At 44.3% G+C, this 12,165-nt stretch overlaps 1 protein-coding gene across 1 annotated transcript in view; it reads left to right on the top strand.

Moving 5' to 3' along the window:
* Window positions 1-43: 43 nt before the first annotated feature.
* Window positions 44-12,165, top strand: part of plecb (plectin b) — a 38,646-nt gene continuing 26,524 nt past the window's right edge. The window contains exons 1-8 of the mRNA XM_076096511.1: window positions 44-163; window positions 2,568-2,629; window positions 5,949-6,038; window positions 7,430-7,507; window positions 7,625-7,717; window positions 8,663-8,829; window positions 11,345-11,460; window positions 11,579-11,682. Of these exons, the coding sequence (XP_075952626.1) occupies window positions 46-163; window positions 2,568-2,629; window positions 5,949-6,038; window positions 7,430-7,507; window positions 7,625-7,717; window positions 8,663-8,829; window positions 11,345-11,460; window positions 11,579-11,682 (828 nt within the window). The 5' untranslated portion in view covers window positions 44-45. The remainder of the gene's footprint in view (window positions 164-2,567; window positions 2,630-5,948; window positions 6,039-7,429; window positions 7,508-7,624; window positions 7,718-8,662; window positions 8,830-11,344; window positions 11,461-11,578; window positions 11,683-12,165) is intronic.

Here is a 12,165-nt window from a genome sequence, read left to right as displayed (position 1 = left end):
TTTTATCATTAGGAATATTATCCTGCGTGCTGACAAACAGTGAAAATGAACTCTCAGCAGCAGAGGTTCAGGAATTTCTCCCCTGACAACACGGGCAGAGAGAGGATGCCCTCAGACGAAGGCTATAACCGGGGGATGCTGAAGGCTACGGACGGCAGGAAAGGTACCAGTATGGTGGCAATCGATGGAAAACGGCTCCATTGCAAGTCTTGATCTTGATGTATTTGCTCCTGTGTGTGTGTGTGTGTGTGTGTGAGACACCGCTGGGCAAGAGTGAAGTGCTTTTTCCATGAAGAGGTGAGAGGAGCGTTAGACAATGGTTTCAGGTTTTATGCGTCTTTGTCTGTAAGAGCTTGAAGAGGTTCATGTGATTGGCTAGCGTGTTGTTTAATGTGTGGTTCTGTACATCAGTTAGCTCATCAGTCACATTCCAAAGGTGGCGGGGTGTCCAGTGTGGTCACAGGCAAGTTTGAATGTCAAAGCAATCTAACATTGAAAACTGGCAGACATGCAGTTATTGTGATCCGACTGCAGTGTCCAGATACTCCCCTTTTCTAATGCATCAGCAGCTTCCTCACTTCGTATTGGTCAGCAAAGCCCATTCACAACTTTTGCTGTGTGGCATGCATGTGTTTTGGGGGTTGAATGAATCACTGCAGCTGCAGTCTTATTTGCCTTAACTTGTGCTGGAGACAGGATGAATGCTGTGTTACATTTTCTTCAGTTTTTTTCTCCAGTTTGTTCCTCTTTTTTTTTATTCCCCTAAAACAAATGAATGGCCTGTTTTACCATGCAGTGGAACACATGAGTTCTCCTAATCAAGACACTTTGATTCTGCCATTGTGATTCCCTGAGCAGTGGTGGACAAAGTATTTGAATTCTAAAGTGAAAGTAGGAATTAAACAAGAATTAAAAACTCCAACGCACTCATCACACAGGGAAAATGAACTTGTGTTATTATTATTAGTATTATTACGAATGCAATAATGTGTAAGTGTTGGGTTAAGGTGGTGGCTAATTCTAACAAGACTGTTGGATCATTCCATCGATAACATTAGATCGTACTTTATACGTTTATTGTACAGTATGTTCTGCGTGTACAATCTTAATCTGCAAAGCAAACAAAGCTGCGTGGAAAATGTAAGTAAATGTACTTTTCACCACTGCTGTTTTGACTTTTTCGCTGTTGTGGGCAGTGAGCTCCACACCTCACCGAAACCTGTTTGGTGTCTGGTGACATTTGATCCTTGAAGTTCACTCAGCCCCGATCCACTCGCATACCCTGCACTTATAAAGAGCAACGAGGCCACAGAGAGTAGTTTAAACAGGATTAGGTAACGTGATGTGAACAGAATGCAGAGACCCAACAGGTCAAAGTGCAACTCCTCTGGGAAAACTGCTTCGTCTACGGCCGCGTCCGTGTGAGTGTGTCACCAATCGTCACTCCTCCACCCTGGCAGGAAGTACGTAGTTATAAGCTCAGGCCCCCCCCCCATTGGTTTCAATGATAAACGAGGTGGTTAAAAGGTCTGGGGTGTCGATACAAGGTTTCCTTGGAAGCGTAGTTCCATAACACACTTGCGTAAGTCATGCTGACACCCTCCTGAAAAAACAAATGCAGCCTGTGGGCTCCTTTTTTGTTTAAAGGTTGAATCACAGCCCTTTGCTTCTCTTTGCTGGGTGTGTCGCTGTATGATTTGACCGTTCAGATAACTCCTATTAAACTGATAAGACAGAGGACTTTGATGTCGGTGACCATAGTTCATTCTGGCTTAATGTGGATGGAATTATTTGCTGTGTGAGTCAGTAAAGGAGGGTTTTTCAGTATAAATACAAAAATGTGCCTGATTGGCTCCCTCAGTTTTCAAAGCGCCACTCACTTGTCATGCTGCGTAATGAAAACTGTGCATTAAAGATCAAGTGAAAACGAACCCGATCCATCCACTGTGTCCATAATAAATGTTGCAGTGCCGCCACACCTTGTGGGTTTTGCCTGAACTCCAATAGGAATAGGGTGTATGCAGGTTTGATGTCTCAGTGGGCGTGGTCCTTGCCAAGATCTTGTTGTTTCTTGTAGGAAAATTGCACTCTCTAATAGATATGCCATGTCTTGTTGTAATCATGCGGAGCACCTTAAAACATCCGTCCCTCACGATGGAATCCTTTTTAGGAATGTGTGTGTCCAAGAGCACAGCTGGCAGCGGTGTCATAGGGACAGATGTGACCCCGCAAATACAACGTTTCCCAGACAACGGGGGGGAACTGCCGACAATGACTGTGATCTGACTCAGGTGCAGGCGTGCACAGTCAAGAGGCATTTTTTAACCTGGTGATGAATCTGTTTGTCAGATGTACAGATATCAAACAAGTCTGGTATTTTGGGGATTTCCTCTTTCCTTTGCTGCTTTTATGCCAAATAAATGGAGCTTCCAACCGCGATACATCCGTCATCACAAAGCTACAGCACACGATTTTTTAACGTTTAGGCTACATTCACAAAAATCCTGTCGATTTTGTTTCCTTCTCACACGTGTCTGATGATTAACTGTGGCGTCTCTGTTTTGCAGATGAACGAGATCGAGTACAGAAAAAGACCTTCACAAAATGGGTGAACAAGCACTTGATAAAGGTGAGGAGCCGTCCTTGACTTTTACTGTTTCTTATTCTTTACCCTGAAGGTACATTCAAGCTCTCACACGCCTACAGTGTCATGTTCCATGTTCATTTTCACACTCCCGAGGTACACTTGTGCAAAAGAAAAAATGCAAGTTCACCAAAAAGTGCCCACATATATGTCCCTTTCTCTGAACCTCACAAACATGTGGTTGACTGCTTTCTTACATAACAACAACATGTCACAACTCAGATGTTGAGAAGTTTTGATCTACACCTTTGATTAGAATGAAATCCATGTACTTTAATTACAGGTGCTACTAGTTTGGGATTCTTTATTTTTATTTTGGCAAGAATTTCGATGCATTGTTGATATTTGTCACTGCAGAATGATGGGCGATCAAAACAATAATCACACGGCACAATGTCTTTATAATTAATTCATTATATTATAATATAATTAAGAGGTTTCTTTTGAGTGACTGGTCATCATGATCTAAAATGGAATCCATCCCTTACCTGTGCATTGGAACTGACCCTGTGGAAGTGATTATCACCGTGACACCTCACACAAACACACATTAGCTTGGCAGTTGTTGTCTCACACCTCGTCTTTAACATTGCACCGTGATGGGGAGGCTCACCAGAAGTCCAGTCCGTCATCAGCTCGGAGACCGTGTACACCATCCGTCAGCGGGCGTCCGCTCTCGCCTACCTCGCGCTCTGTTCTCAAACTACGACCTGAATGCAGGCCGATGCATCACGCTTTCGGGGGAAGACAGGGCCAAACTCCTCACTCTGGAGTTCCTCATTACAAGTGAAAAACGAGCCCCCGTAACACAATACCCCTCCCACAGAGCAGTGAAAATACCCCTCCCTGCGCCACTTTTGTTCCAGAAAACTCCCATTGGCAGCAATGCATTAACAGCCATCACAACATTAAGCGCTTCCACATTATTTGAACATTCACTCCACAGACACAGGGCCATTCATTTCTTTTTTTTTTTAATGGAACAAGAGGGGGGAAAAAAGCACAAAGAGTGTTTTCCTTTCTATGAATGTGCGGTGCAATATATTTGCTGACAGACTATGAGAACGTACGGTAGATCCTCTTGTTCCTCTTTAGTGATCACTGTGAATTTTGGAGGGTGAGTCACAGACATCTGGACTCATTTACCTCCTTCTGAAAAGGCAAATTCTGGTCTCGGGCCCAGGGCCCACGGCGGTTAAGGCCAACGGTAGCACATGTGCTGCACAGACTCCCGGGCCTGGGTGTCTACCTGCGTTCATGCCCGTTCTAAACTGACGTTGATGTGTGGGAAGTTGCATAGATTGCAGATATCGATATGGTACGGTTTGATAGCGAACCCTATAGTATAAGCATGACTGTTCTGTTTTCAAAAGTTTGAAGGATTGCGCGTCACTATTTGGTATGAAAAATATAACTTTTAACTTAAGAAGAGCAACGAATAACAAGAAAGGGATCATCATCTCCACCTACATTCAGCTACTGAAAATGTCAGTAAAGAAAAAGGCACATGTTCAGTTGGCAAGACTGCCCCTCTCAGGTTAAACTGATGTTAAACTGATTTAATGGCCTGATGGCTGGCTCCCCAGCGCAGTAAATCTTTTTATACTGTCACACCAGCTGCAGAGCAAAAAATCTGCCTCTAGCGTAATCTTACATTTGATGTTACATTGATTGAAAACTACAATCGTTGCAGGTTGATTTCATATTACACCGAACTAGTGTTGAAAGTATGCCCTTGGGAGTTTTAGAGGAATTGCGCAAGGTGTCGTAAAAACATCACGTTAAACCCGAAGCATGTTGAGCGTTTGTCTCCATGCGGAGGGACCAGGATGAGGTGCTGTCAGCCATGTGCGCTAACGATTTTCACCTTGACAAGTTTACAGAGCAGCTTTGTTTGTAGCATAACACTTACCTTTCAGCTGCAACAGTGTCACATGGAGCAGAGCCTCGAAGTCATTGAGGGGTGATGACAGCTGGCTCTTGAGTACACGCTTGGGAAATACACAAGATAATTGCAAAGTTCTATGTTTGAACCAAGGAATTTAACAGTAATGTTTGATTAAGATGTTCAAAGTTTTTAATAATCGTGTGCAGCTCAAGAATATTATATTACAGTACTCGACACAAGTTGATCAAACCACACAACATAGCCCCCGGGAGGATGTTTTACATATGTAGACAGTGAACCCTAGTGGTGGCAGTGCAGGCTGCCTTCACTCCACTCGCATCCAGATGTGTTCATCTCGGCTCTGCCAGAAGGGGCGGAGCATATCTAAGGTTTGGAGAACTGTGTTGAAATTCTTGCCGACATAAAATGAGCCACTGTTGTAACTTGCAAAGGGAGATGCGCTTTCATTCCATTCGAGGGCCGAGGCCTCCTTCACACATAACGACCGAACGCACTCAGATGACGTGGAACAAACAAAAGAAGTTTAACCACTCTGTGTTTCATCTGTCCGTCCCGTATGCCGCCGTGTCCATCATCTACATCAACCAAATCATTGCCCTTCATTTTATTGTCATTTATTTCTCCCCTTCTCTCTCTCTCCTTTGTTTCTGTTCTCTCCGATTTTCCATTGCTCATCCATCTGTTCTCATTCCTCCATCTTTCACCCCTCTTCACCCAGCATCGAAGGGCAGAGGTAGGTACTGGCACGTTCCAGCAGTTGACTCTACTAAATGTGTCTGGTCATGGGCACGACTTTGCATGGAGACCTCCCTCAATTTTTTTGTTCTCCCCCTTTCCAATCTTGTGTTTTCTGGCATCGCCACAACAACTGTCTTGGTTGCAAGTAGACCACACCTCACTTTTATAACCAGGGACTGCACTTCTGACTGGTGATTGATTGAAATCCAAAAGATTCATTTGTGTTTTTTTTGTGTTTTTTACCTCACTGCTCTGGCTTTTATGCGGTCCCATCTATCACTTTTCAGGGATGACAGCTGACATTTGGATTTGGAATCAGGCCTGCCTGCTCACGGCGATGCATTCCTGTCCCGGGTAGAACTGTACCTGTGGCGAGAACGCTCTGAGCACTGTAAACATATATAAAACAAAAAGCAGTTCTCAAATCAGTGTAAAGCACTTCTAGCTGAGCTTCAGCGCATTTGGAAACATTTGGAAACATTTGGAAAAATAGACCAGTATTGTGATTTATTGTGTTCCGCCTCAGTCACTAAAACAAATGTCCCAGCTGTTGGTCCTGAATAGCTGTCCCTGTATGTGATATGGGGTTGTCGGTGTTATTCACGGTGCTTGCCTCTTGAATCCCTGTGACATGCTCTTTTCCCTTTGTCCTGGCAGTCGCAGCGTCACGTGACAGACCTGTATGAAGACCTTCGAGATGGACATAACCTGATCTCGCTGTTGGAGGTCCTCTCTGGGGATACGCTGGTGAGTACCGCCACCATGTCTGATTTCTGACCAGGGCGAGGGGCCGACAAGTCTGCATCTTTTACCTCTCAGACGTCCTCCGAACCAAAACCTAATCCAGACTAATTACACAAGGAGTACTTGTCTTCGTCGAGCTGGGATATCATCCCTGTGGCAACAAGTCGTAACCTGTCGCAGCCACGTTGTGAAGTCAGAGGCTTAACCTGAGCTGAACTTCGCTAAACAAAGACTCATTTACCGGCGGCTCTTGAGTCCAGGATCCCTTTCTCTCTTTCCTAACTATCCATCTAGTTTGTATTCATATGTGACTTCTCATACACCCTTTTAGTCTGCATATGTCTTCAACTAGAATCCTAAGGCTAACACACCAGCTCTGTACAGAGGCTGCTCTGCTGCTGTAGTTCACCGCTCTCTCCACCAGCTCCAGCTCTGCTCATCTTCTGAACGCTTCCATAGCCTTGACACATTAACCCCACTTTGGCCTGTGTGTGTGTGTGTGTCTGTGTGTGTGTACTATACTTATACCTGATGAATACCGTTCTCCTTCTCTACTCCTCCTCCTCCTCCTTTTCCTCGCTGTGACCTCTGTCTGTGTGTGCTGATCTTTGCCGCCTGGCCTTCGCCTCCTCTCTTTGCGCTGCTCTTGCTGGGGCTAGCCGAGGGAGAGAGACGTGGTCAGGACCGCTGGGTTGGTGAGTGGGTCGATAACTTACAGTAGTTCATTATTTTATTATCATTATTATTCATCTGCGCTTTCTCAAGTGTTTTGTTGCCTTCTTCCTTTCTTTCATTCATTGACATGCTCGCTTTAAGCATTTGGCTGCTGGATTCTAACTAACTGCTGCTGCTGACACTTTATTTTAACTTGGCAGTTTTGGCTCAAGCTGTACTTTGTTTTGCGTTGCAGTATTTGGAGGCGTTTGTATTTGTTTAGGAACTTTTCATATTTTGTTCAGCATTACTTTCCCGATTTACATTTGAAATTCAAAGGACAAACTGAGCATTGTGCATCATGAGCTCTTCGTAGCTTGCTGTCAGTAGATTTAAATCAAACAAAAGCGTGGCTCAGCCACTGCTAACTTCCTGCTGTATTTACTATTCTAAAGGGTTTTTTCCCCCAAGGGGTGGGATGGTTGTGAACAACAGGACCAAATCAAAATAATTACTCACCTGAAATCCTAGAAAAATATCCAAGATTCACCAGTTATTACTTCATTTATTCTTTCTGTTAAATGTCTTTCCACGTGATTTCCTGTTTTCCTCCCCATCATTTCTCTGTTTTAATTGAATGCTTTTCGTTCTCCTTCACCATGAGTATACCGAAAGTATCATCTCTCACAGTCTAGTGTCCATCATGTAACCAAACATCTCTTTTTTCCCCTCCTCTTCAGCCCAGAGAGAAGGGCCGTATGCGATTCCACAAACTACAGAATGTACAGATAGCACTGGACTTCCTCAGACACCGGCAGGTACGAAACATATGAGACATTGAACCTGTCCCTGTCACAAGTCACCTTGTTGTGTGTGTGTGTTTTCACCAGATGCTGTAATCCTGAAAATAATCGCACCGCGTTTTGTCTTCTCAGGTCAAGCTGGTTAACATCAGAAACGATGACATAGCAGATGGGAACCCCAAGCTCACCCTGGGGTTAATATGGACCATCATCCTGCACTTCCAGGTCTCCTCTTCTGTCAGTGTTGTGTTCCGTTATATTATCGCTCTATACCTCTGTCTCTGGGGTCTGCACCTGCTGTTTCCTGGAACCTATCGGAATGGATTCTCTGCTCTCCAAATTCCCTTTCAAAATTGACATTCTCCAACCAAAACGGAATATGTCTTACCATATTTCTAGAAGCATTTACAGCTACATATTAACACCGCCGCCACATGTTTGGTGCGCTTTGGCTGAATTATGAACAGCATAAAGAACATAAACACCATCAGGGTGTGTACGTATGAGTCATTTCCACCCTAACTCCCAAGGGGAGGGTGTGTCAGGCCGAGTGTACAGCTCATTGTCATGCTGCTCCTGCTGTTCCCGAGAATGCCAGAGAGCTGCCAGGCAGAAATCTCTGGGCACCAGCCTGACTGGCAGAGGCACGCCTTATAATATCAAATGATTCAGGTTCGGGTTTCAAAAAGCGGAGCATGGGAAATAAAGGAGACACTGGTGGTGAGAGCGGTGATATGGTGAAGGTGCCCTGTAGATGCACATAATGAGCCTTTATACTCGTATAGAATAGAGAGGGAACATAGCTGGGTCGTGGCAGCTGGTGAGTCATAGAGATCAGAGGGGAGAGGAAAATTCCAGTCTTACCAAGTAATCTCACAACGCGAGTATCCTCAATTGATTTCATTTACTGAGGAAATAAGAATTGTACGCTCTAAAATAAACAAGTGTACAAAAAGATCTGAGATTAAATAGTCACTCTAAAATCGACATGATCAAAACATCCAGATGAGTGGTCCATATTGTCGACATGCTTTTCATTGAAGAAGGTAAAAAAAAAAGAAAAATCTGCAAAAGTTACAAGTTAAAAAGTTAAAATCACATCCCATTATTTTTTTTAAAATAATTCCTCATTTAAAAATGTTTTATATATATGTATCCATATTGTTTCAGATCTCAGATATTCAGATCAACGGCCAGTCGGAAGACATGACGGCCAAGGAGAAGCTGCTGCTCTGGTCCCAGAGGATGACCGACGGCTACCAGGGCATCCGCTGTGATAACTTCACCACCAGCTGGAGGGACGGCAAGCTCTTCAACGCTGTCATACACAAACACCAGTGAGTGGGGCAATTTATCACTGATTGTTTGCTGGATTGTAAAATGATAACAGCGATACAAACGGTAGCGAGAGCACGCGAGTCATTGCACTGGCATGCGAGTCAGTTTGGAGAGTACTCAAAGATGCAAAGACACATATTAACTGTTAAATGTCAAGTTAAAAAAAAAAAAATGCAGGGGTCCTGTAATAGGACCAGAGGGGCCGTGTCTTGTCATGAGTTTAATTTAATATATTGAGTGCACTGGACCAGGAGTGGGACCTCATCAAATATCAAATTACGCTTCACAATGCCGGATTCAACATGCTCTGTAATTAAATCCCACTTTCATGTCTGACGACATGCTCCTGACAGTACTGCAGCTTTAATAAAAGCTGTATTATTAATGGCTCTCTATGAACATTTGAGGCCTTTAGGCTACCAATAACACAGGCGTTGGCCGTGAGTAACACGCTATTAAACAGGATTAGTTTATTAGATTGTTTGATAACCCTAGGTATTAAAAAGTCAAAAAAGTCAAAGTAAAGTCCTTGCTGTTGACCACCAAATATGCTCAAGTTGTTGTGTGTCTTTATCGTATAATTAGTGGTTAAGGATCGCTTTGTGTTTTGGCATCCTGGGAAATGAATGCCCTTTTGTTTCTCAGGAAGATTTGTGAATGCAGTTTGCCATTGGTTGGTTTCTTTTTAGACGCTTCAACAAAGGGATTCGTGCAGAAGAGTCCAGACAGCAACGTGGTATTAGATGAGAGAAAGTTAAAGGCGGAGCACATTAAGAGTCATTATGCATTGAATGAAAGGGATGCCTGCAGGGGCAAGTTTTTCAAGAACTGGAGCGTGCACCTGAAACTTTTTTTTTTCTCTCTCTCTCTCTCTCTCTTTTTGTTGGAGACACCTGAGGCTAGATTAATGCTGCCTTTCATATCGGTCAGGGGTGTGGTGTGTGGGCGTGACTGTGGTGCTTTGTGGCTGCTACATGAAAACTGTGGCGTTGCTTCGTGTGTAGGCACAGTTCAGAGCATCCCGGAGCAGAATGTGCGTTCGTCCAGAGAATTGTCCAGGGTTTATGTAGTGCGTGTGAAGGGTTACTAATTTAATTCGTAACGTCGCAACTGTCGAATTAGACGTCACGTGGAAAAAAAAGCAGTGACTGGGCTGCACCACTAGGAGGATTTTTCATCTCAGCAACCCTGCAGAAGGATTAAGGGGATCTTCACATGATGATGGACACCTGAGACAATGCATTGGATTGATTTACACGCAACCGTCAAGCCACCGAAAGATCTGTGAAGCAAAACCTCTTTTACTTGCCGCTGGACGAGGATCTTAAGATGCTCAGTATAAGGAAGAAGTCCAAGAAGAAGAAGAAGGGAAGCATCGGCTTCACTGGCGGCGTGTCACGATCTGTCAGCGATGCGGACGACAGGGTGGTCATGTTGTGCGAGGACATCCCGTCAGAGGGATCCTCCTGGGACTCGGGGCGGGGTTCCCAGAGCTCGGGGGCCCGCTCCAGCGGTGACGAGCTGTGCCACAGATGCAGGTCCCGTGGCTTTCATGACAGAGAGGGACGGAGCATGAGCAGCTCCTCTAGGCCGACAGAGCAGTACTCCGTGCGAGAAATCCGCCACGTGGAGGCTTCACCTGCTCGCGGACAGAATGCAGGTCGTTCCACTCTACGCATCAGAGAGCTGTATGAACCTGCTCCATCTGTTACTTATTGCACATATTGGATTTGCTTACTAAATATCAGAATCAGTACTGCAGGGATATGCAGTGCACTTTTGAATTTGTGGAGTTGGTAATGCATTTGAAACACTTTGTGATGTAATGGTTAGAAGTTCTGTAATGGTCAAGTATGCATGCGTGACAGATGAGGTTTTGTGATGCATTCAATCATCCGGCTTTGCACTCTGAAGACGTTACCTTTTCTTTTTTTTATGTCCTGAGAGTCAAGTAGTGGGCGGCTGCCTATTTAAAATGTGTCAGCTGTGATTACATCAGCTGCCCTATGAATTAACATTCCAGCTATAGATGCTCTGACATCTGCCAGGGAGAGTCAAACACCCAGAGGACAAATACGCAGGTGCTCCTACAGAGAAAGTGGGACAGGTGGGATGTAGCCATTGGCAGAAGGTCTTAAAAAAGCACAGCCACCGCTTATAAGTGAGCCGAACCTGTACAGACTTCATGAATTCTTTATTCATGTTAATGTTATTGGCATTTAGCCCTCCATTCTATCCCACTTCCCAAGTTTTAACTTTGGATTTCTGAGGCTGAAAATACAACACATGTGCGCATAGAAAGCTAAACTTTTTAATTGCAGCTTTACAGTTTCTCTCATACGTTGATATCAAATAGTATCATGGCAGTTCTGTTATGGAGACTCAAAATGCACGTCCTTACACTGCAGATTGTAGTCGGTCATACTATTAAACTCGTGTGAAACGTTTCACTAGACCACCCCCTGAAGATTGCTATCACCTGGTGATTAATTGTCCATGCTTGTGTTCCCCTAGTCCCAGACTCATCGACATGGGCAGAGTGTACCGACAAACCAACCTGGAGAACCTGGAACAGGCCTTCACTGTGGCAGAGAGCGACCTGGGGGTGACCCGCCTACTGGACCCTGAGGGTAAGACTGGCCCAGAGGCCATTTAATCTTGTAATAATTTGGTTTGTTGTGCTGCTTTATGTCTCGTTAGTGACTGTCGGTATTCATTGCAACATGAAATAATGAGATGTCCTTTCAGATGTCGATGTCGCACACCCTGATGAGAAGTCCATCATCACGTATGTGTCATCCCTGTACGATGCCATGCCTCGGATGGATGTACATGATGGCGCCAGATCTAACGTGAGCAGAACTTGTTCCAGACCATGAGTCTGGGTTGACGAACACAAACTGTAGTGTTCTCGTTCAGTGTGTCGAAACTCTGATTTAAACACCGAGCTAAACCACAGTTAATGAAGACAGAGTCGTAGTCATTTTCACCCTTTTTACTGTCACTTTGTTCCTTTAACATGTTGTGTGGTGAAAACTGAAAATACAAACAATACAAAACATTCAGTCTTATTGTAAATACAAACATACATAGATCATTTGAACATCAACAAACATTCATAAAAAACACTGGCATTGTTCCAAACTTACATATAACACAAACCTATTTAAGTGTACTGATATAAAATGCCCACTATGTCCAATGTCAAGCAGAGTACTTACAGCATTGCTCCTAGGATGCTTCCAGGTGGATGCGAGCAGATTACACCTCTGAGCATGTGGCTCTTTCTGGACTTTGAAACCGGAAGTGACAAAACCGGAAGTGATCATGACTTG

The sequence above is a fragment of the Anarhichas minor genome, unplaced genomic scaffold, assembly GCF_050575085.1.
Source record: "Anarhichas minor isolate MPS153535 unplaced genomic scaffold, ASM5057508v1 ptg000022l, whole genome shotgun sequence".
Classification (NCBI taxonomy): domain Eukaryota; kingdom Metazoa; phylum Chordata; class Actinopteri; order Perciformes; family Anarhichadidae; genus Anarhichas; species Anarhichas minor.
The sequence above is the reverse complement of the archived record's forward strand: the minus strand, read 5'-3'. Positions and strand labels throughout refer to the sequence as shown.